This window comes from Micropterus salmoides, unplaced genomic scaffold (genome assembly GCF_014851395.1).
Source record: "Micropterus salmoides isolate LMB-PRFRI ecotype aquatic unplaced genomic scaffold, ASM1485139v1 Ms_hic_scaffold_10, whole genome shotgun sequence".
Taxonomy (NCBI): domain Eukaryota; kingdom Metazoa; phylum Chordata; class Actinopteri; order Centrarchiformes; family Centrarchidae; genus Micropterus; species Micropterus salmoides.
The window spans coordinates 32,012,876-32,038,433 of record NW_024040041.1 but is presented as its reverse complement, the minus strand read 5'-3'; the positions used below and the strand labels follow the sequence as shown (position 1 = coordinate 32,038,433).

The window sequence follows — 25,558 nt, the reverse complement described above, 5'->3', positions numbered from 1 at the left end:
AGCTGCCTGCCAAAAACATAGCCATGTGGGTCAATTAGCTTATTTTGACCCAATTTTTTCCATTATGATTATTTCAACCAAGGCAGCAACTATGTAAGAAGTTGATTAAAAAGCACAGGTCCTGTAATGGATACAGGAACGTTCCCACGTTTCTGCCCATCCCTTGAAGGACTCCTCGATCAGTCAGTAAGTTTAAGTACATTTAACTGATAATACTTTTGAATAAATGACTTTGTTAATGAGAATTGTTACAATGTAGTATTGTGATGGATGAATAGAGACTGTGATATAAAAACCGTGACATTTGGCCTTTACTGTGTAGACAGTGTTTACTGGTTCATCTTGTTCCAAACCAAGTTCATTTGTTCCAGGAAGTCTGAGGCTGTTTGACCAATTCATTCCTGAGCAAGCAGCACGACTCCTCATTGTCTCGGCCGCAGGACTAATTCAGCCGCTCTTACAACAAGAAATCTGTTGTGTATTTTTCCTTCATATCTACATGATGAATCCTGTTGAAGAAAAAAGCTTTGTCATTATTTGTGTGCAGGGTTCTTCCCAACAGGATAAAGCAGTTTAAATTTCACCTTGTCCATATACAACATTAAAAAGCTGCTTATATTTAAATACAGCAATAATAATAACCCAATAATACAATGTATATAATAATAATAAAGTGGTTTCACATAACGAGTACTTTTAATTTGTTTATACTTTAAATATATTTGATTATACTTCTGTATTATGCAGGACTTTTACTTGTAACAGAGTCTTGTTACACTTAAAACTACTTCATATTACTAAAAATGAGCACGGTTCTCCTTCCACTGCTGTGTAAATCTGACAAAAATAACACCAAACATGATGTTGCTGTTGATTTTTAATAGAAATAATAATAATCAAAGACTACCTTGAAGGAGGAAACCATTCTAAATATTGAGCTCTAAAACAGTAGGCTGAGCAAAAATACATATGTCACACCTGTAAGGTTACGGGAGGTTGGACGGGTTTCAAATTCAAGCAGACTGCGCAGAGGTGATTCATGAATGTTGTGTTTTCCTGTTCTCTAGAGGGGTAACCTGAGAAGTCCAAAGCCAAATGATCCACCCATGGCTCTAATTTCAACACACTGGGAAGCCATGCCAGGATTAACTGTTGTTTAAATCAATAAACTTAAGCACTGAAGCATTGATTTAAATGTTTGAACTCCTGTAGTGCTTCAAACAGAAGTGTGTAGATTATTTAGGCTATTTAAAATACTACTCCGTAAGAGTCCTTCATCCAAAATGCTAATCAAAGTCAGCTAGATGTACCTACAGTATCAGTACTGGTTCTGCAGTAACATGTCCACTCTGACTGATATCTTATTCCTTTATTAGATTCTTATTACTGATGCCTCTTTTGATACAGTATTAAAGCAGCATTTTGCTGTTGTAGCAGCTCGAGGTGGAGCTAGTTTTAACTATATACGTTATTTTTAACTATTTTATATACAGTTTTTACTACTTTATATATGTTGAAGAATTATTGTGAGCCAGGTTCAGATGTGAAGGTTTGGAGACTGATGAAGACTCAACATAGCACAGTTTATTGAGCCCAGCCGAGGAGATACTGCGCCAGAACACAACATGTGAACACATCAAATGCCAACACCAAATCTGAAGGATAACATCTTCTGGTCCCTTTTATGTTTCTGTCTTCCCCTTAGTGTAGTGGTCGGCAATAGGCGGACTGCGGGCCAGAGCTGGCCTGCCAGCAATAATATCTGGCCCCCGGACAGATTGCTTTGGTGACAGAAAATAAATAAATAAATAAATTGATGTGGCTGGTGCTGAAATAGATTTGTCATGACAGCAACAGTTACCTACATAATCACTTCCTATTAAGTGATTGTGCCTCCAAAATAAAAGCATGAGGAATGTTTTTTGCAGCAATGCTTTATGTCGATTTTATTGAGAGCTTTTACTTTGAAAAGTTCTGAAGGACATTCAAAATGGCTTAACCATTACGGACGCTGAAGAGTATCTATGGCGTAAAATAATTACGCTTTGTCACGCTGTGTGACAGCATTGGTAATGACGAGATGAGAATGTGTTGGTTTGCTAGTTTTAACTACTTTTTACACAGTTAGCTGGTTTTATACGCTAGTTTTCACTGATTTTTAAACCGTTAGCTAGATCAGTCCAGTCATTCCCAACAGTCATCAGATAAAGCTGAGTGGTTGTTCTGTTTTCAGATGGACTTTGGAGAGAGTGGATAATTTGACCTCTTTGACCTCAGTTATTGAAATGAAACAATTTTTAGAAATCCAACAAGATTCACATTTCAGAAGACAAAAAGATTTATCTGTAACAACGCGTTGTATTTTTTAAAAATTCATCATGTTTGTTTTTAATGTAAAATCAAAATTTATAAAAAATATCAGTTACTACAGATTGAATAAATGTAGTACATTTGGAGTACAAGTAAGGCCTATAAGGTAGCATGAAATGGTAATACTCAAATAAAGTACCCCAATATTGTACTTAAGAGCAGTACTTAGTGTAATATTAGTGTAGTGTTTAATGTAGGCTGCTTAGCTTGGAGAAGGTGACATGTTCTGTGTCACATGCTGTGAAACAGGTGATAGGGGAGGTGTTGGGCGTTTCATTGGACAGGTTTGTTTGTGTTGGAGGTAGACAGAAGGAGGCGAGAGTGAGGGAGGGAAGAAGAAGGTTATTTATGCAGGTGCAGATCTGATGATATGGACTTACAGTTATGGCTTTCTACAAAGTGATCTGTGTGGCGACTCTGCTGACTCTCCTGACACAAGGTAAGGACCCTCCTCAACACGCACACCTGAACCAATCATGTTTGAGATATAACAACCGCTGTATGAGGAGGAACTACAGTTGTCATATCAGTGTAATGGAATAAAAATAGTTTTGCACAAAACTCATGGCTTCATAATTTACAAATTTGCCTGGATGCATGAAAGTTAAATAACGTGCATTGATGACATGCTTCACTGTAATTGTTACATATGACAATAAAGAACTGTACCTATTTTCTAATCATGGCAGATAATCATTGTAAAGGAATTTAGAGTGAAATAACGGCTATCTTTCCTGTCAATCAGTTTGCTTTTAGCCTCTGAGACCTGCATCTTTCCGTTGTTGCATACATTTTTGTTTTGCCTTGTAAAGTATACATTTTTTACAGCGTTATCAAGTTTCACTGTCCCCAGAATCAGCACAACCTCAGCGAATTTTATACATCACTCGATAAAGACTTCTATACACTAAAATGGTGTTTATAAGCCCATAAAAACTTTGTCATTACCTCCATGTTTAGCCTTCTGAACTTCACACGCAGCCAATTTAATCTCTTAAAGTTTCTGTTTTAATTGCAAGACTGTGTGTGATGTGATTCTAATTTAGTTTCGCCACACAATAATATTTATGAAGCTTTATCTATGTCACACCTGTGATTTGGTCTAGTAAAATGAATTTAAAAAAATGTATACCTCCTTTAACTAATTTCAAGTGGTTTGGCATTAATTCATTTATTTGAAGGAATATGTGGTTTGCAGAAACTAATTGGGTGTGACGGAAACTTTCACTCAATCCAAGGAACAGTTCATTAATTTTGCAACTTTAAAAATTACATTAACATGAAGGTGACACTTTAATAGGTATAGTTGTGTAATTTGATCCTTAATAGACCAAAAGGAAAACCTTCACCAAACCTTCTTATTCTGTTCAGTCTGTCCTTGTAGTAAGAGTCTTTATTTAGCAAACTAAGAAAACTATTTGTGGATTTAATTTTTAGCCATTTAAGTGAATTTTTCTATTTAATGGTATGTAGATAGATTAGACAGACAGGTAGATCACAACAACTCAAACCTCTTTTAAGGAATATTTGAGGTCACTGCACTGAGATCATGTGACAACAGATTTACACCATCTTGGCTAAGAGAAATGTTTACAGCAGATGGGTTTCAGGTAAACATGGAGCCAAACCTCGTTATGTCCGATTGCAACTCCATCCAGGAGCAGAGTGAGCCAAGTCCCAGTTAATAATTTAGTAACTGAATATGGCTGAAAATGAGGAACATTTTTTCAAGTTATGCAAATCTCTGACAAACATAACCCACAATTACTAAACCCAAACTTAAAACAGAGCAATAGACACATATATATAATATTTACTCATTTTATGATATGAGATGGAAATGCATGTTTTTTTAATTTTGTAATTAATATAAGTAATAGTATTTTCTAAAAGAATGAAAGGTTTACAATCATTTCTGCTCACCACCACAACACACTGACCAATGGGTTTAAGGGTTAAATGCCTTGTGTTCAGGAGGCAGAGACGACGTTCAAGGTTCAATTTATTCAACTATTAAACTTGTAATATACAAACCTGCCGTGCTAATCAACCAACACTGATTACCAACACATAGGAGAGAAATACCCACAACATCAAATCATATTTGATGAGACAAACTACTAAAAAAAGTCTAAACAACATAAAGCAGACTATTTTAAATCCCAGTTCTCTACAGAAAGTTGTGGTTGCTGTTATATTCCCTTTGGGATGTAATGCTGCTCTCTGATCTGTGAGTAGAACTAAAAACCTTCAGCGCACTTCACTGACCTTTAATCCCACATATTACAGAGTGATACGCTTGGTTTATAAGTAAACACAAAACCAGTCCAGGGCCACAGCGTGTGTGTTTGTGTGTCTGCGCATTTACTGTAAGACTGCAGGCTGATCATTGCTTCCTTGTTCTCTGTTGTATTTGGTTTCACATGTCCTTGTGTATTGTCGCTAGCTTTACTTCTTGTTTTATTTTCAGTTTCACAGTGTGTGTGTGTGTGTGTGTGTGTGTATGTGTGTATTGCCCTCAGTTCTGTTCAGTCCTCGTGGTGTCATCTTCATATGTTGAGTGTTCTGCCTCATGCTCTGTGTCCCTGGATTTGTGGATATTCCCTGTGTTTGGATTACTTTAACCTGTTATTGGATTTAACCCGCGCTGGTCGGCCTTTGTTGGATTTTCCCTTTTGTTTGGACTCTCGCCGTGATCTAAGAAGTAAGCCTGTTTTGTTAGTAAGCCTGTTTTGTTTTCTTAATAAACCGTTTTGAACTGCATCCACCCAGCCACTGTCTTAATTTTGGGCCCACACTCCTGTTTTCCTGCCGTAACACTCAGCTATTACTGTAATAAATACCATTCAGGTCCCACAGATTAGTATAAATATTCTATAGCTGAAATAAGACAAAACAGAAATACCATCAGATTTTGATAGCTAATACATACTGCACAGTTCTTTTATAAATGACACTAAAATCATCGAAAACAGTTAATAATGATCAGAAACATGGATTTAATATATGAACTAATATATATTACTTTTTTACAGTAAAGAGAACACAATGCAACACAGAAAACCAACACGTATAAATGCTCGCTGCGGCTTGGCAACACGCGTAGACTCGACAAAGAAATATAAGTCGGCCTTAATGATGTGGATGGACTTTCCAGGGTTTGAGCACTGTGTGAATCAAGCAACTACTGACTTATTTAAAGTTTCAAGTTAAATAGCATTACTGACTTATGTCATGTAAGTGAATAATAATAATCTTTATTTATAGAGCACTTTTCAAAATCATTAACAAAGTGCTTTTCACAAGAGCAAAGACAATAAAACACATCAACCAAAAAAGATACACGGTAAAAGCAGGAAGAAACACAAGAAATTAAAATACAGTTAAAAGAAAAATAAATTTAAATCAGCTAAAATCAGGAAAGGCTCTTCTATAAAAGTATATTTCTAAAAGGTTCACTGCAGGGTTCAGTTACGTGGGAGCTCAGGGTCTCAGCTATGACTGACAGGATGGCTGCACTTCTCCACCATCAGCCACTGTCTGCGCAGTTTTGACCCAACAGGTTGAGTCTGCGACCCGCGAACTTGAACAACATGTTGTTTTGTACTGTTTTTGTTTGTGCTCATTTGTTTAGTATTACTGGCTTTATGATGCATCCTCCAATTAATACAGTGCTACATATGATAATATGCTTGCTACTGTGTGCTGGTGGCCAGCAGTAAATAATAAATAAAATAATAACACTTTAATATTATACCTACCATGAAAGGCGGATTTGCGGTCTCTCCTTGAGCAATAGTCTTTGATGGCATTTTTCAGGCTAGGACAAGTAGTGGACTGCTGTGTGTGTGTTTGGGTGTTTGTGAGAGACAGAAATGTTGAATCATGTAATAAGCAATGACTTCTAAGTGAGAAGGCTTTTGCAGTAATCCAGGCTTTATGAGACAAAGACGTGGAAAATGGTCTCATTGTCCTTAAAAGTTAACATCGATTGTATATTTGATATATTTCAAAGATGGTAAAAACAACAAAGCAACTTTTGGTCAAGAAGAAGAGGAAATGATGATCCACAGTTCTTGACATTTTTAACATTCTTGGAAACAGAAAATCAAAGTATCAGTTACAGAAAGTTGAAATGTATGGAAGTTTTATTTAGCTAAACATGTGTGTGTATAGTCCTCAGAATCAGAATCAGTTTTACAAGAATTGTTCCTGTCAGAATGATGGCTTGTGGGAAGGACACATAACCTCTGGCACTTTTGTTGCCAGCAGTTTAGACATTAACGGCTGTGTGATGTGTTCTTTTGAGGGGAGCAAGTTTACACAGTTAAACAAGCTGCACACTCACTACTTTACATTGTAGCAAAGCGTCATTTGTTCAGTGTTGTCACATGAAAAGATATAATTAAATATTTACACAAATGTGAGGGGTGAACTCACTTTTGTGAGATACTGTATATGCTGTACAGGACATATTTGCTGTATAAGACATTTGAAGTGACTCTGGACTCTGCAAACTCCTTTTCTGTAACTGGAAAGTTATTTGTTGATCTGTTAGCTGAGAGAAGACATAGTTAAAAGTGTGTCACTTTTCAAAAATATAGTGTTTTAATCAGTTTAGTAATAAATGTTACAGATGATCACAAATTTCTTCCCATTTAATATCACGTGTCAATATAGCATGAGACTTATCAGTGAATATAAATACAAAGTTGTTGTTTCAGAAGTGTTTTTTGTTTGTTTTCTATTTTCAGAGTCTCACTCACAACTAGATGGTAAGTCAAAGTTTCTATGCTCACTTTTTTGATTTCCTGTCCGTCTGTTCGGGACATTCTAAACATGTATTTGGGACGTAAACATTTTGTTTATAGTTTCATTATTGTTAGTATTTGCTATTAACTCCACAATACCACACATAATACAGCAAATAAAAGCAATGAAACATCTATACTAATCATGAATGGTAAATAAAACACAGCACAATCCCGGGATCATAATCTTCAACCAAGAGTTCAGGTTTATAATCCTGAAGGAGTGAACAGGGCAAACAAGGAGGGGAGAGTATTGCTCACTCTGTCTTTATTGTCTCTCTCCTCAGTGTGTGGTCAGCCAACACTCAACACCAAGATTGTTGGAGGACAGGTGGCCTCTGCAGGCAGCTGGCCCTGGCAGGCCAGTCTGCAAACCTCTGGGTCCCACTTCTGTGGAGGATCCCTCATTAACAATGAATGGGTGCTGACTGCTGCTCACTGCTTCTACAGGTAAGCAGTGAGGGTCGGGCTGCAACATGCCATGCAGTGTTGTAAACAGCCTGGCTTGGGGTGGACCAAACCAAGGGGTCGCAGGAAAAATCTGAGAGGTCTCGAGATGATTAAGAGTTAAAAAGTTAAAACATCAGATATTGAAACACAATGAATTCATCCATCCATCGGCAACCGCCTATCCTGCATGCAGGGTCGCGGGACATAATGAATTAGTATTTTTAATTACATTTGTCTTTGTTCCCTCTCCCTTTGGGATAAAACAGTTTACAATTGGAGGTCTCCATGTCAACAGATGCAAAGAAGACTGGAAAATTATTAATGCACATGAACAACTAAGTTGAGGGAATGATTTGTAATATAATGAGGATACAAATTACTCACTTGCGGGAATGATTTCTCCACATCTGTCAGGCTCCATACAAACTACACTAGATCTGGTCTTAAAATGGACTTAGTGTCTGCTGAAGTGCTCCTGATTACAGTTCTGCTTTTCACGTCTTTGCACTGTTTTGTTTCTCTTCTGATTACAGCACAGGCATAGACCCAAACACTCTGACTGTGTCTCTGGGTCTCCAGACTCTACAGGGATCAAACCCCAATCAAGTGACTCAGACAATCTCACAGACCATCATTAATCCCGACTATAACCCCAATAATCATGACAACGACATCTGCCTCCTGAAGCTCTCCTCACCGGTGACTTTCACCATCTACATCCAGCCCGTCTGCCTGGCAGCTCCAGGCAGCACCTTCTACAACGGCACTGGAGCCTGGGTCACCGGCTGGGGCGACATTGCAAGTGATGGTGGGTCAGAAAGCACCTGGAGTACATTTATTTTCAGTGTGATTACACTGGCAACAACTGTGTTTTCCCAGATATGTCGATTCCAAAATGTAGTTGTTCCTTTATCCCACCTTTAACTCTGTTAGGGCTACTTTTGTCATAATCTGTCTACGCAATAAGCAGTTTGTTCTGATGATGCCACTAGAGGAAAAGTCATTAAAGATTCTTTAAACAAAGAAAAGTTTTATTTACATCAACAAGTTTTCACCAAATCACATTGTGTGCCATTTAGTTCTAGCAGATGTATCGAATGCGTATTCTTCATCATTAAACAGTTGCAAAGCAGATTTCCAAACATTTTAAACTATGTATTGTTTACATCCATCTTTGTTTGAAGGCATTCTTCTTCTTTGTTGCCTTTGTTGGTGCTTCGACCGATGCCAATATTTAGAGAGCAGTGAAGCTGATATCATGATGTTTTGCTTGTTTTTTCAATGATCTGATGAATTAAAGAAATTTACTGGGTTATGACTGAGGAAATTTAGGCAAACGTAAACAGAGTTATATAGTGCAGGGCTTGAAAACTATCTTTGAGATCTACCTGTGCGACACCACTTGTGTTGTTCACTAAACTGAATTTGTTTCTCTTTAGTGTCCCTTCCATCCCCAGGAAACCTGATGGAGGTGCAGGTTCCGGTTGTGGGGAACAGAGAGTGTAACTGTAACTATGGAGTGGGCTCAATCACAAACAACATGATGTGCGCCGGGTTAAGTGCTGGAGGGAAGGACTCCTGTCAGGTGATCATTTTAACTCCTGTATTTGTATCAGATTTCATCTTCTGCAAAGATTCCTTCTACTAAATGTTTTACTCTTTAAAGGGGGATTCAGGAGGTCCGATGGTGAGCAAGCAGGGCGGTCGCTGGATCCAGGAGGGAGTCGTCAGTTTTGGTAACGGCTGTGCCCTGCCTAATTTCCCAGGAGTCTACACCCGAGTGTCCCAGTATCAGTCCTGGATCAACAGCCAGATCACCAGCAACCAGCCAGGCTTCATCACCTTCACGTCCACTGGGACTGACGGTGACCTCAGCGTCAACTGTCCTGGACTGCCACCACCTCCAACCACCTTGGTGCCAACAACTCTCACTTCAACAACTCTCACTTCAACAACTCTCGCTCCAACAACCACAGCCCTGTGTAAGTGCCTGCCATGCCAGCACTTTGTAAACATTGATATTTAACCCTATTTCTCTGTGGAAAGCTTTAAAATTTGATATTTTTCTTCTACACAGTATAACAGTTTCATATATATTCTGTATCCTGTTTTGTTTGATATATTTGGACACTTTGGGATCTCCACTAAAATTTATCATGAAGTTCTGTGAGTTTCAACAAAGTTTGATTAAAACAACATGATTATGGACTGAGATTAAAAGGCTTTTTAAAGAAAAGGTTTCGATTATCTACCTTTTGTTTTTCTCTCCAGCTGTGGTCTGTGGCCAAGCCCCACTGAATTCACGTATTCTGGGAGGAAGCACGTTGGCGACAGCTGGTGTTTGGCCATGGATGGCGAGCCTACAGAACAATGGAAGTCATGTGTGTGGTGGGACTCTGGTGGCTTTAGACTTTGTGTTGAGCGACGCCAACTGCTTCTCAAGGTGAGAAACCTGGAGTGATGTCCTGGATGGCATAAAGTGTTTTTTGAGTGTTTTTAAACACTCGATAGGAACAAGTCTAAGAGTGCACAGCTAGCAGCTCCGAGACACTGTACTATGAGCTAAAAACACTAATATCAAGATGCTACCAGACTTGACACAATGATAATGCTAATGTGGCGCCTACAACTGTTTTGTCATGTTAAATTGTTTTGTGTATTGGTCAGTATAATGGATTTCAGTAGTATTTTTAAGGGTGCAATTGCTCAATTGTGCCATAAGGGGGAGGGTCCACTTATGCAAATGCTAGTAGGGCTGCGTGATGCTTCTGCTCCTCAAACAGAGACCAGACTGCTGAGCAGTCACAAGTAACATCTCCTGTCTCTGAATTTCCTGTTCAAAACAGGTTAGCAGTTTGTTACAGTTTGCTGCTATACATTTCTAAGGACTTTAAAAGCCGTCATTATGTTTTTCTGACAACGTTTTATGTGTAAAACAGAGGTTTATTCAGTTGAGAGACTTTGAATTGAAGTGTAGCTAGCTCCCGTGTAAAAAGTTCAGCCAACATGGCGGCCTTCCTTATGTTTATGCCTGTTGCTCCTGGACGCGTGCACCTTTCTCTGTCTTTGTTAAAGCTTAAGCTTATAAAGTACTTAAAAAATATCTAATCTAGTCGTTTGTTAAAGTCATGTCACCGTGATGAAACTGATGTAGTTTTTAATGTGTCGTAAAGGTTCAAGAGATATAATGTAGGCCTCTGTATTGTTTTTCTATTTTGTTTTATCTCCCACAGTTCACCCATACCGTCTGAATGGACTGTCATTTTGGGTCGTTTGAATCAGAATGGATCCAACCCCTTTGAGGTGGAATTGAATGTGACAAATGTCACTCTGAGCAACCTCACTGGGTCTAATGTAGCAGTGCTGCGTCTGGCAACCAGACCCACCCTGTCCAACCACATCCAGCCCATCTGCCTGGACAACGGACAAACCTTCACTGTGGGCTCGACGTGCTGGGCTGCTGGCTGGAGCGCCGGGCAAGGAGGGGGTGAGTCCATAAGACAGTTTGACACAATAATGCTAACTCTCTGCATCATTGATTAAACATTGAGGCCTTTGCACATTGGTTTTGGCACTAACAAATTAGTAAAAGTATGTATGTCAGTTTAGTTTACGTCCCTGTTATCTGGATCTGATTCAGATGTTTGACTTTGAATTTTCTTATTTTAGTTTATCAAGTTCTGCACGAGTTCCAGACCACGGTGGTAAACTGTGGAAATGCTTCAACGAGTGGCAGCATTTGTACAAGCTTTTTTACTTTGGGGCAGGTGAGTAATGAGAGCAGGAGGTTTTACTTTGAGGTGTCTTTCTATTTTATGGAGGTGTTTGTGGATCCTTGAACATTAGAAACTTGAGTTTATTCTTGACCTTGATAACTGTTGAAACATACCAACAAGCGCCAAAGCCAGAGAGAAGGAACAGAACCACCTGAAGGGGGCACTTACAGCCTGTGGATACCCTAAATGGACCTTTGTGAAAACAGCCACAAGATCCAAGAAGAACAAAACTACAGGGGAGGAGGAAAAGAAGGTCAAACGCAACAACATTGTGATTCCATACGTGTCTGGAGTATCAGAGAAACTCAGGAGGATTTTCAACAAACATAACATCCCTGTGTTTTTTAAACCCAAGAACACAATAAGACAGATGCTGGTCCACCCCAAAGACCGCACACCCAAACACAAGAAAAGCAATCTAGTGTATGCGGTCCAATGCAGTGAGGAATGCACAGACCTGTATATTGGGGAGACTAAACAACCACTACACAAACGCATGGCTCAACACAGAAGGGCCAACTCCTCAGGTCAAGACTCTGCAGTCTACTTACATCTGAAGGACAGAGGACACTCGTTTGAGGACCACCAGGTGCACATTTTAGACAGAGAAGATGGATGGTTTGAAAGAGGTGTCAAGGAAGCATCTACACCAGGGTGGAGAAGCCGTCATTGAACAGAGGAGGGGGTCTACGCCACCACTTATCCCCCACTTACAATGCTGTCCTTTCATCACTTCCCAGGAAACTCAACAAACGTAACCTATTGGCCTCAGGTGAAGATACCAACGATGGTCGTTCAGTCTTGGCCACAGGTAGTCTTAACGACAGTAACGACTGTCGTCACAGCAACCAGGAACACTAACGAACCAGCGGTATCGATGACCCGGGCCAACGACCCCACTGAGGTTAAATAGCTGAGTTTCCCTGCCAGTCAGTCAGAACTGAAGAAGTCCTTTGGATGAGGGACGAAACGTCTTCCAGTATCTTCAACCAAGTCCAGTTGCCCTTGACTTTAACCTTCTTTGGATGTTGAAACAATCTCAAAACAAGCTCCATTTAGTTGTACATAAATACTGTAAATATTTATATGTACACACACAGAAATATATCTATAGCTAGCTGCCAGTTAGCTTAACTTTGTGTACAGACTGAAAACAGCTAGCTTGACACTGTGAAATGGTAACAAAATCCAGCCCCTCTGACGTTCACTCACTCAGCTCCTTTTTGTTCTTGAGCTGTGGAGATGCTGGCAGGTGGATTTTGTTATCTTCGAACAGAGCTGTTTCCCTGTTTCCTATCTATATGATAAGCTAAGTTAACCTGTATAACACATTTGGTGAAGCTAAGAAAAAAAATTTCTGTAGTTTCATAAAAATGTTGGACTTGAACATTTCCGTCTTGCTTGTTTGTTCAGGGTGGTTCTGGCGGTCCAGTGATGTGTAAGCAGGGCAGCTCTTGGTTCCAGGCAGCAGTGTTGTCAGTTGAAAACAACAGCACCAGTCAAACACGAGCAGATCCAGTGATGGTCTTCACCAAACTCAGCCGCTTTGAAACCTTCCTGACTCAGACAGTGGGGACGTTCTTATCTCCAGCCTCCAACACCACCACCACCACCACCAGCAGCAGCACAGCTGCAACCAATACTCTCACCACCAGCAGGGGCGCTCCTGCTCACTCCCCCTTCTTCTTCTTCCATCTCCTCATCTTGTCTGTGTGTCTCCACCTCTTCTCATAGATGTGACAGGCACACTTGTCTTAATTTTGCTTCGGTTGAATGAATGCTAGAGATCAACATAGAGATTCTTGAACTGTGTTTCAGTGTAAAATGAAGGGTATAAAATGAAAAAAAATCAATAGTTTAAGAATCACTGAACAAACGTATGTATAAGTAGCAAGCGGTATTCCAGCAGTTGCCATTTTTTAAAGCTCTATGGACCATAAGGATATCTGCACCTGTTTTTATTATGAATGGATTTGTATTTAATACATTTTCAAAATATGTGAAATTTAATCTAATATACGATTTATAATAACTGAAGATTATTTTGACGAATGAGTCCTAAATGGGATATGACAAAAAAATGTATCCAGATATTATGCACATGACAAAATAATGACTGCACAGATAAAAACATAAAGAAAAACATATTTTAGAGGTCTGAGGATCAGTGACAATCTGTCCATCATCTACCTCATTATCAGAGCTACTGTACCATAATGTAAATTTCTTTCTGAAGTGAAGACAGCATTTGTTCTACAAAATACTGAATCTGCACTTTAATAAATATTTGGTCTGAAAGATAAATGCCAACTTTAAATCTTGCCAAGAAATACTGTCCTGTAGATGTGACAGTGCTGAACAACTTCCGCCTTTGTATTTTTGTCTTAACCTGCTTTTAAATGAATGAAATCCTTCCTGTCAGCTTCCTTTATGCTTTGAGCACATGTATGCTACTGCTCTGTTTTCTTTAAAAAAAAAAAGCAGCACTCTATTATTGGCTCTGTGTTGCTCTGGTTAATATCTTCAAAATTAATATACAGAAAATGTATTGTATGTGTTTTTCCTAGTACATAGCCTGAGTATATACAATTGAACTTACAAGGCATGAACGCAGCAGCTGCATACGCAGTTGCCAGTTTATTAGGTCCACCCAACTCAAACTAATGCAGTCTAATCCAACTGTCCTGCAGTAAATCCTCCTTCATGATGGTCATAATATTCAGTTTGTGTTTAAATGGTTTTAGAGACATGTTGATTCAATTGTCTGGTCATTTTGGAGGCTGCAGTTTGTGACGCCATTGATCTGTATTGCTTCATACAGAGATTCTGTTTGTAGCCTACCCTCATTAATATTAATAGGGTAGACAAAATAATAGAAACAATAAAATGCATTCCCCCCACGACCCTGTAGGCAGGATAAGCGTTCGACGATGGATGGATGGATGGATAATGCATTCCAACAGGTGTTTCTGTGAGGCTGCACAGATTGCTTTGAGCTGAACCCCAACATCAACATGCTAACAAGCTTATAATGGCAATGCTAACATGCTAATGTTAAGCTGGTATAATGTTACCATGTTCATCATTGTAAAGTTTAGCATGTTAGCAAGCTATCTAGCTGAGACTCATGGGAATGTCATTAGCTTTGCAGGTAATCCACAATTCCAAATTACAATGAAAACAAAAATCACCAGTACTATGTGTAGGTATTATGTAATGTTGATTCTGAAAGACCTAAATTCTCTGCAGTCTTGCATTGAGAAATCCAAAGAAGGTTAAAGGGAAGGGCAACTGGTAGTGATGTGTCCGTCCGTATCGAGGCTGCGAAGCGTGTGTCGAGTAATACAGGATGATTTTTGTGAAGCGCGTATCGAGGCTTGTGTTGATGACATATGTGGTGACGTTCGAAGCCTCGCGAGCCGGCCGTACGTGACTGATTCAGGAGATTCCAAAGGAGCAGCAAAATGCAACGGACCCTCCTCAACATTTTGTGGACTTTTGATCTTGAACACAATTAGATTTTATCTACAGCTCATTTTAAATGACTAAAAAAGTTGATCAACTTATGTCAGAATTGCTTTGATCAAGTAACTTCAAAAATTGTGATGAAACAGAGGAAAAGAAAGTGTTGACATTTTGTGGCTTTGGTAAGAATTAAACTCATATTATCATAATAATAATTTTCTAAAGCAGGTAAAATCATCTCCAAAAAAGAAACCACCTGAAACACTGTGGAAGGGTTATTTTTAAATAAAGATGAATAAAATGTTGTCTCTATTATCTAAAGTCACAAACCAAGTTATCACAACCCTCTCCCTTGTTTCCACTTTCCTTCTGACCCTGTCATTCTATCATAACAGACAGACACCTTATTAAAAAGTCATGTATTGGCATCACAAACATCATTCATTAATTTATTCAATTCAAAGCTTCACACACCAAAGCCGTGTTCCCGTTATAATCACTCTGCCTGTTTCACATTTATTGTCCACTTGATGGCACAGTAGAGCAAACGAAGCACCGTGAAGCTTCGGCCCATGAGTGAACCAACTGGATGGAAAGCTTCAATGCTTCATAAAGCTTCATCTCGCCATCACTAGCAACTGGACTTGGTTGAAGATACTAGAAGACGTTTCGTCCCTCATCCAAAGGACTTCTTCAGTTCTGGTACACTGAAAAATATTCCACTTGAATTGACTAACAATTTTTTCACAAAGGGGTGAACCGAGACCCGTTCTTACTTACAAAGACGGTGCCTCTGTCAGATGCTTCTTTTATAGCTAATCATGAAATCTCACCTGTTACCAATTAGCCTGCTTATTGTGGAGTCTTCCAAACGGGTTTTACTTGAATGTTCTGTGCACTTTAATTTTAACTCTGTCCCAACTTTTGTTGAGTGTGTTTATATTTACAAAATCCAATTTCGCTGGTCAGTGAAACTATTGAAAATATTTTCTTTGCACTTTTGTCTGTTAAATAAAGGTTCATATAAATTAACAAAGCAGAGATTTTTGTTTTTATAGCATTTTTAGAAAATATCCCAACTCTTCTGCAAATGGGGTTATTATTTGGGGGGGGGGGGCACAAAAAGCAATCCACAAATATATTGTAAAATCCACAAACAAACTCTTCGTGATCCACAAATACAAATCAGTAACTTGTACACAGACTGTGAATTATACAAGGCACTGAAGGATCACTGAATTAAAAAAAAATAATAATCTAATTAAACCATGGGAATGAGGTAGTACTTTGTGGCCACAAGGTAGTATGTCATTCCCATATTTGAATTACCTTAATTACCTCGTACCCATTTTTTTTCATTGTGACGCCCCGAGAGGTCTTGGTGTTGGGCCTCTGTACTGTGTGCTGTCTGTGTTTCTCCCTGCAGGGAATTAAGGAGATTGGGAGCATCTGGCCAGTAAGATCAACCTATTTAGGCCTGCCCGCCCAGACGCCAGCGTCGGTGCTTGCGCCTTCCACACCGCTCTGCCACATTGTTCTTTTGTTTTGTATTATTTTAAATACATTTATGTTATTCTTTGTTTAACCTGAGTTGCATCCTCCTCCTTTGTTGCGGCCATGAGAGCCGGGGTCGTAACATCATACAGTGATCCTTCAGGGGCTCCGTATCCAATGACAATCAGGGCAATCAACTTTTTTTCCAGGTCGTAAAGGTAACCTAGTTCAGCGCAGTTGCGTGCGTCAGTGAACCAATAATAATTATATATATATAATTATAATGCTTAAAATATCCTTGCATGTTAAACGTAATGTCTGCAGTCTGTAGATGATGATAAATCAAATTCATTACACCAGTTTATGGGTGCCCCATAACACACAACAACTTTTGTAATCAGGGGTCACCATGTATTTTAGAGCAAAACTGCCAGTAAACTGAAACACCGACCCACAAAAATGATTGCTGTCACTTTACAGCAAGATTTGAACAGTATTAACCTGTTATTTCTAAATACAGCACTTTACTGGTAATACAAAAGAAAATCTGTTGAACTACACTCTATTGATGTTTTTTTTTTTCGGCACCATGATGTATTTCTAAAATACAGCACTTTACTGTTAATCAACGAGTATCTTAGGTAACTGTATCATGCAATATTTTTTGCATTTTGGATCTGCACATGTAAAGCTGGATGCATTCTTTTCTTCATCTATCCCCAACTTACTATGTTTTGGGTGAGTCACAATTTTTATTTGTTCATAAATCAGTATGAAGTCCATCAATGATGTTTCCATGTTTGCATTGATGAATATGTGCATTTAGCATGTGAATTCAGCAGCTAGCTAGAAATTTGCACACAACACAAGGCTCATTTTAATTTCAACATATCTAAGTTGATGTGTGGACACATTTGGTTATTTTGTCAGTGCATTTTGTAAACCTTTTACAGTAAGCTATATAGAAGTAACTTTAATTAACAGTTTAAGTAACATTAAGGCTTCAGTGCATGCTAGTTATTGGGTGGTAATTCAACAGATTCAAAATTTACCTGCTCTTAACCATGTGCCTTAATAGAGCCTGAACATACAGTTAATTTCATTCATTCGTTCATTTTTCCTGCCAAGTCAATATTTATTTAGGTAAACAAAAAGTTTATTATAACACAAAAATAAATAAAACAAATGAGTTAACTGTAAGATACTGCAAAAAACAGCCATAGATTGTTTTTTAAACAAGTAAATGAACTGTAAAATACTGTGAAAGTAATCAAAAACCAGTTCATACTGTTTTTTTTAGTTAACAGTACAATATCGTAAATCTTAGTGACAGTAAAAGAACCTGGATTTTAACATTTTTCAATTACCAAGCCAGGTAAAACTTCCAATTTCCACTGTAAAAAGACTCAGAAAAGACTTAAAATTAAGTAAAAAAAAACTATACTTATATCAAAATGTATCTCTACAATAACATCCACTGGCACAGGTGCTCAGTTGTTTTGCTCCAGTAATAACTTCATACTCTGCATGGATGTAATTTGATCGTACAGAAAACAACCAAGCATCTTGTATGTACTGTATATCTGCAAAATTCACGGAAGAGGAAAATAAGGTGATGCTTTTGGAAAGCTTAAATATCTGTCAGGTTTGAACTAAATCAGGTTTTCATGTCAAAGTTCCCAGATATGATGTGAGCTGTCTCACAGTTAAATGTGTTTTCTTGGAAATGAACAATGCAAATAAGCAAGCATACTTCCTTTTATCCATATAACATTCATGAAATATCTCCTCAGCTCTACTCTTCTAGATGTAGTTACATTTGTTGCTCCTGTTCCACAGGTGTTGCCTACTTAGTGGGCTTGCCATCCCTCTCCCAGCAGTGCTGATGATTACATGATCGTCCTGGGGATTGGGCTGTGGATCCAAATTCAAAACAAAAGTTATCTTATTGCACTTTTAAATAAATGTAAATGTAAATAAAAATAAAATTAAAATAAAATATGTTTACTGAAACTTGCACTGAACGTAGAAGCGCATAGGAAAATGTAAAGTAGATGCTGACCTCCAGTTTATTTATAATCAGGAACATCAACGCTTATGAAAAGTCTTGTTTTTTTGCACCATCTGGTGTTAGAAACTGAGGCAGACAGCACCGGATAAAACATGCCTTGCTGAGATCCATTTTTATTTATTTTCTTCTTGCTAGTCTGTTGATCTGTTTAGATTGCAATACTCCAGGAAAGTTGTCTGAGGTTATTTAACTTCTTTCTCAGGTGTGATTGAAATAATTTGGAGAAAAGGCAGGGTACATGATTGGTTTATCATCACTTGAGTTTTTGTCTTATTTTTCTGTAAACTTAATGTTATTCTATCAGGATCCTTCAACAGATGTTATAATCAAACTCATTCACAGCATGGCTTTTAGGTTTTAAAATAGATTACCCATGTTGACAATACAGGACAATGACAGGACAATGATTGATTTACAATATATTATTGGTGGCAATGAATATCAAACTGTATGTCATCTATTGCACTTTCTTTTAATAGTTGATTCATCTGTTTGTTCCAAGGGCAATTTAATTAAATTTAATGTCTAAACTTTTTGTAATTTCTACAAACAGTTCCAACTCAGTCATGATTTCAGGGTAGCAGATTTCCTTTTTTATTATTGCATTTTAATCAAAAACAAAGATCACATTTCACAATTACAAACAGTTACAACTACATATAGTTAGACAAACAAATCATCCATACAAAAAACCCTCACACCATATTGCTGAGTAATAAGCAAAATATTTCAATTTTCCCCTCTTAAATGTGACATAGATATGCTTTATATTATCGGAAATGAATGACTATCACCTGCCTGCCCTGCGCTCATGCGTGGCCGAGTCGTGCCCTTCTACTGCTGTAAGTAACCTCTGAAAACTCTTATTTCTGTCTGCTTTAAAAATTAAACACGGATAGAACTTCGTTGTCCCAACAGAGCAGGGCATTTGTCTTTGTCTCATGAGCTTGCAAACACTTAAATTCTTTAGTTCCTTCGGCTTGAACTATTTTCTAATTTGGGACAATTTATACTTTTGTATAACACTATAATTTTGTTATACTCTGTTCCCACAGTTGTGTTTCTAATGTTTTAATGGTTACAGGCTGTAAACAGGTTTAGGGAATCATTTCTATTTTTAGCCATGCTAGCGTTGTGGCTTTCTGGTTGGCAACGTAAGTCACTCCTCCACTTTGGTTTAGACTGAATCATCTCAGCAGCTGTTGGATTGATTGTGATGAAATGTGGTTCAGACATTCATGTTCCCCTGTAATAACTTTGGTGATCTATGAAAGTATTACTGGAGCAAAACTACTGAGCACCTCTGCTCTGAAAGTGGAATTTGTAGTTGTAGAAAATAGTCAGTAAATTCACAGAGTCACAGAGAAAATCAACTGCTTTAGGAATTGGATGTAATTGGGCCAACCTGAATGTGTCTGAATAGTTATAGTCTTTAACTGGCAGATCCAGTTTGTAACAAGTAATGTGTTCCTGGAAAAAACACAAATAGTAACCCCCCTCCTAAAAAAATCCCCTTAACCATTACGTTGAATCAGCCCGTCAAGCAAGCAACTGTGTGAGTCAGGAAATGTAAATGCTCTGTATTTGTATAGTGCCTTTTCAGTCTTTACAACCACTCAAAGCACTTTTTACAGCACCGTAATGTTGCAACATTTACCAGGTGTAGTAGCCTAACCAACAAAACGAAATGACACAGACGAAAAGGGGGCTGAAGAAGAACATTAAAAGAACAAACTTGGCGGTCCAGTATAGTGTCTGATACACTGCCAGATCTTCTGGTCCAGTAATCAAATTTCACCCTGGCCTCTTCTTTCAAAGAGGTGGTATTATGCTTTGTGGCTTTTTCCCTCTCCTTTATTGAGTTATATCTCTTTTTTTGTGCGTGTAACAGGTTTGCAAAGTGAAAAAGCCCAAAGTCCAGCCCAAAGGAAGTTCCCATCTCCCATAGAAAACTCTGCTCCGATTCTTGTTCCAAGGGCAATTTAATTAAATTTAATGTCTAAACTTTTTGTAATTTCTACAAACAGTTCCAACTCAGTCAAAATTTCATTTTTTTTTATTATTGCATTTTAATCAAAAACAAAGATCACATTTCACAATTACAAACAGTTACAACTACATATAATAATAATAATAATAATAATCCTTATTTGTAGAGCACTTTTCAAAAACAAGTTACAAAGTGCTTTAACAAGTGTAAAGAATAATACAAAAAAAACAAGATAAGAGCATGAAAAATTAATATAAAATTAGTAAAATAAAATAAAATAAAAGGGATAAAATAAAGTCAAATAAGATCGGGAAAGGCTCTCCTATAAAAGTATGTTTTAAGAAGGGATTTAAAAGTATATAGCATATAGTTAGACAAACAAATCATCCATACAAAAAACCCTCACACCATATTGCTGAGTAATAAGCAAAATATTTCAATTTTCCCCTCTTAAATGTGACATAGATATGCTTTATATTATCGGAAATGAATGACTATCACCTGCCTGCCCTGCGCTCATGCGTGGCCGAGTCGTGCCCTTCTACTGCTGTAAGTAACCTCTGAAAACTCTGCCTTCATAAGAAAGGTTTTAGCGCATTAACCACAAATCAAATCCTGTATTTCTGACATCTCTGACCATTTAAGAAACATTTCTAAGGCAAATATGGGGTTAACTTTATTTCTGTCTGCTTTAAAAATTAAACACGGATAGAACTTCGTTGTCCCGACAGAGCAGGGCATTTGTCTTTGTCTCATGAGCTTGCAAACACTTAAATTCTTTGAGTTATTTTGAGCTATTTTCTAATTTGGGACACTTTATACTTTTAAAAATCAATTTTGTTATACTCTGTTCCCACATTTGTGTTTCTAATGTTTTAATGGTTACAGGCTGTAAACAGGTTTAGGGAATCATTTCTATTTTTAGCTTGCTAGCGTTGTGGCTTTCTGGTTGGCAACGTAAGTCACTCCTCCCCTTTGGTTTAGACTGAATCATCTCAGCAGCTGTTGGATTGATTGTGATGAAATGTGGTTCAGACATTCATGTTCCCCTGTAATAACTTTGGTGATCTATGAAAGTATTACTGGAGCAAAACTACTGAGCACCTCTGCTCTGAAAGTGGAATTTGTAGTTGTAGAAAATAGTTGTAGAAAATAGTCAGTAAATTCACAGAGTCACAGAGAAAATCAACTGCTTTAGGAATTTGGATGTGATTGGGCCAACCTGAATGTGTCTGAATAGTTATAGTCTTTAACTGGCAGATCCAGTTTGTAACAAGTAATGTGTTCCTGGAAAAAACACAAATAGTAACCCCCCTCCTAAAAAAATCCCCTTAACCATTACGTTGAATCAGCCCGTCAAGCAAGCAACTGTGTGAGTCAGGAAATGTAAATGCTCTGTATTTGTATAGTGCCTTTTCAGTCTTTACAACCACTCAAAGCACTTTTTACACTACAGCACCGTAATGTTGCAACATTTACCAGGTGTAGTAGCCTAACCAACAAAACGAAATGACACAGACGAAAAGGGGGCTGAAGAAGAACATTAAAAGAACAAACTTGGCGGTCCAGTGTAGTGTCTGATACACTGCCAGATCTTCTGGTCCAGTAATCAAATTTCACCCTGGCCTCTTCTTTCAAAGAGGTGGTATTCTGCTTTTTGGCTTTTTCCCTCTGCTTTATTGAGTTGTGCATGTAACAGGTTTGCAAAGTGAAAAAGCCCAAAGGGAGTTCCCATCTCCCACAGAAAACTCTGCTCTGAACTGCTTGAAAACAGCCCGTTTGTAGTCCAGCCCTTCACTTCCTTTACTTGTGACATCACAATGAAAACGCGTCATAAAGCTTGCCAAGCGGCTAGCGGGGTCAGGCACGCCCTCAAACCAAGCTAGTCTGAGCGGAGGCCCTTTGGCTCGACTCACCTTTGTTTGGTTTCCCATTGTAGAAATGTTGCACCTGTACCTGCTTCCAGGTACTTTTTTTCATATCACCTCACCTCCGTCGAGGTTCCAAGCGAGCTGAGGGAAACTAAAATGTAACGTGAAAACACGACAGACGGCTGATTGATCAGAGAGAATATTCACTATTCACTGCATCATCATTGCTGCACCAGACAGAGGCAACAGAAAGTTTTATATTTTACAGTTTCTGTATGTAATTTCATCAGTAAATCCACTTCTGAGAAGCTTTGAGGTGAGAAATCAGCTGTGTAGATTTCCAATATTTACAGTTTTACGAGAAGTGATGGCGGCAACCCGCGGGAGGAGCGTGTGAGGCCGGCCAGCCGCCCGCTCACAGAGCCCTCTGCTCCCGCCGTCACACAGACCGCTGCAGCAACAACGGCAGAGGAAAACACAGCTGGAAGCTTTTCATACCGCTTATCTGTCTTTGCATTCTGAGGAAGGTTGACACGTTTTAACTTAAAAAAGAGAAAGCTGTGTGGATCGCTGGTGTGTGTGTCGCACTGAACATTACGTTGCGGCAGTTGAGTGTGGCGTCGCTATGACGACAAGCTACGTACTATCTCTGGGTACTATCAGCAATGGAAAACAGAGCAGGGCCGAGTAGAGTCGAGTCTAACGATTTGCGCTATGGTCGCATTTTTCGGCAAGGCAGCATAGATCGTCAGAACACCGGCAACAGTTCAACGTTTAGTCCTAAAAGACGACGCAACTCCGACTCTGTTTGGGCCTGTAAATCCACAATCACAACCTGTAAGTATGCTTTATTGGTTGTGAATTATATTTATAATACACATGGCAATGTAACTTCAGACTGTTCAAGTGCAGAGTTGTTATAAATGTTGGCTAACATATGGTGAGTTGAAATATGGTGATTTTTGTAGTGGTTTATGGTAAGATGTGGAACAATGATGTTGTGTGGTTGTGGACTTAACTGTTGTGAGTAACTTATACCATCTGCTGGTTACTGAAGCGGCTTTGATTTGGATCACACTACCTTGTTTCTTTCAACCTGCCCTTCTCTGCTTCTGATTGGCTAGTAGTCCTTACCTGGGAACTGCACATGTGCAACTCCCAACAAAGATTTTGTACAAGTAAGATGCATCACTCTGTAGCTCAAGAGCAGAGCGTAACACACACAGGGTGAAAAGAGGAGCTGCAGCAATGTGCAGTATGAGGAAAATATGGTGTTTTTTGAAAATGAAACCACATAAACCTGTTCAGGACAAACTCTAAATAAGATTTTGAACCTGAAAATGAGCATAATACCACCTCTTTAAGTTTGTTCGACATAATTCCTTATTAACTCAATTTAAAGTACATGCACTACGTGAGTAAGTACATGGTGTACACAGTGTACTTCTGTATATGTTAGTGTACTAATGGAAGTATCCAAATTGAGACACAGCACCTAAACACAGATCTGGGGTTCTGTCTATTGCTTTTTCAACCCACATGCCTAAGTCTGTATGATGAAAGCCTCGGTGGTTTATGACCAGGGGCTACACATAAAGGCTGTGCAGTTCCCAGCTTAAGTTACACATGAATCTGCTCACATCGGACTTTCAGAGGAGAGAACGCAAGTTTACCCGACTGACCTCCAGTGCTCTGGGTTTTGCTGGGCTGGCTGACAGAACTGAGTCAGGGGTCTGGGCTTATGGTCTGAGGTTGAAACAGAGAAAAGAGTGAATTAACAACAGTTGCTGGCTGGCTGGCTGAGATGAGTCTGGGTGTGCAGGCAGAAGCAGAAGCGACCACGTCCACCAGCTGCATCCAGAGCACGAGGATAGAGCAGAACACAGAGACAGACACCAAACAAATCCACCAAGCACTCAGCAGGCACACCAAAAGAGCAAAACAAAGAAAAAACACATTCCTACACATACCATCAAGCCGTGACGGTTCCCTGATCAGTGTCCAGACTTGGGGAAACACATGAAGCACGCTGTTGGAAGAAATGAAAATATTGTGGCCGCAATAACTGAGAGCGCCGCTGTTTGCTGACAGAGTTTTGAGTGGTGGAACATGGGAGGCTACAGGGACCGGTAGAGGTGGGGTAAAATGCAAATGGCAAAGCCGATCCATGCATTACACCAATTCAGCTGCTATAATCATAATAATCAAAACAAAACGAGTGCAAACTGCAGCTGCAATCAGCAGTCAACTGCTGCATTTTATGTTGTCATATAGTAATAATAGTGTCCATTATGTGGTCTGTACATGTCAGTCCTGTGATGTCATTTCTTACAGGGACAGATGAAGAAACTTCCCTTGAAGCTGAGGGCTGGAATTATCTCCAGTTTAAAGGCAAAAGGCGCAACACCAAAAATTCAGTAGACTTCTGTGTAGGCTACTGCATGATAGCTAACATTGCTGGGGCCACTGTACCGAAATCTTAGCTACCGAAACCTTGACTTTTAGCCCCAGTGCTTAAAACAACATGTAACATAAAAACATGGCCTAAACTACATACCAGTATACTAAGATTACTCTGTTGTATTTGCACTACTTGGTCATAACTTGTGTGTCTGTATCTCTTATGTTAGTGAACCAAGAAGTGCGGACAAAACACCAAGAGGAAGAGCCTGTTGTTAGTGTGTTCTCCAACCAAACGCAGTGCTTTGCCCTCTGCCCCTTGTTAATTTATAAACCCTGGTACGGCTCTGCTTTGTGTACAGCTCAATCACAAAGAAAGAAATCAAAAGTATGGCATCAGTTACATTGGGCTACGTTACTTTTAGTTTTGGTAATTTAAGTATATTTAATACCTACTTCTGTACTTTAACTTAGAGGTTCAGTAGAATTTTGAAAACAAAGCTTTGACTTCTAATGGAACATTTTTTACATTGTAGTATTGGTACTTAAGAAAGGGATCTTAGAGATTACAATGAAAGCCGTGTACCATGACATTTGGCCTTTATGGTGTTGACAGTGTTTACTGGCTCATCTTGTTCTAAATCAAGTTCAGTTGTTGCCAGGAAGCCTGAGGCTGTTTAACCAGTTCCTTCCTGAGCAGGCAACAGGACTCGGTCAGGCTGTCAGTGCAGATGGATGGAGATTAGAGGTGAATCAGTAACATTCAGCCGCTCTGTGTCACTTACAAGAACAGTGGTGTAAGTTTCCCTGATACTTCTTACTTCTTTCAACTTCATGATGAATCTATGGATGAAACTGTG

The 25,558-nt window shown here is 38.8% G+C and overlaps 1 protein-coding gene across 2 annotated transcripts; it reads left to right on the top strand.

Moving 5' to 3' along the window:
• Positions 1–2,677: 2,677 nt before the first annotated feature.
• On the top strand, positions 2,678–13,898 carry LOC119896544 (transmembrane protease serine 9-like). Of its 2 annotated transcripts, none has more exons than XM_038710014.1 (10): positions 2,678–2,809; positions 7,125–7,145; positions 7,469–7,631; positions 8,165–8,439; positions 9,071–9,216; positions 9,298–9,613; positions 9,903–10,074; positions 10,865–11,118; positions 11,301–11,398; positions 12,821–13,898. In XM_038710014.1, the coding sequence occupies exons 1-10, from the start codon at positions 2,755–2,757 to the stop codon at positions 13,139–13,141; spliced, it is 1,821 nt and encodes a 606-aa protein (XP_038565942.1). In that variant the 5' UTR covers positions 2,678–2,754; the 3' UTR covers positions 13,142–13,898. The 2 variants fall into 2 exon arrangements, with proteins under 2 accessions (XP_038565942.1, XP_038565941.1); XM_038710013.1 differs by lacking the exon at positions 2,678–2,809 and adding an exon at positions 4,694–5,074.
• The last annotated feature ends 11,660 nt before the right edge of the window (positions 13,899–25,558 follow it).

Excerpts from the sequence above, each read along its gene's own strand:
- LOC119896544 (XM_038710013.1), top strand. The coding sequence starts at position 4,924 with ATGTTGAGTGTTCTGCCTCATGCTCTGTGTCCCTGGATTTGTGGATAT. Across the intron at positions 7,632-8,164 it reads GCTGCTCACTGCTTCTACAG|CACAGGCATAGACCCAAACA; the intron begins GTAAGCAGTGAG and ends TTCTGATTACAG. Across the intron at positions 9,217-9,297 it reads GAGGGAAGGACTCCTGTCAG|GGGGATTCAGGAGGTCCGAT; the intron begins GTGATCATTTTA and ends TACTCTTTAAAG.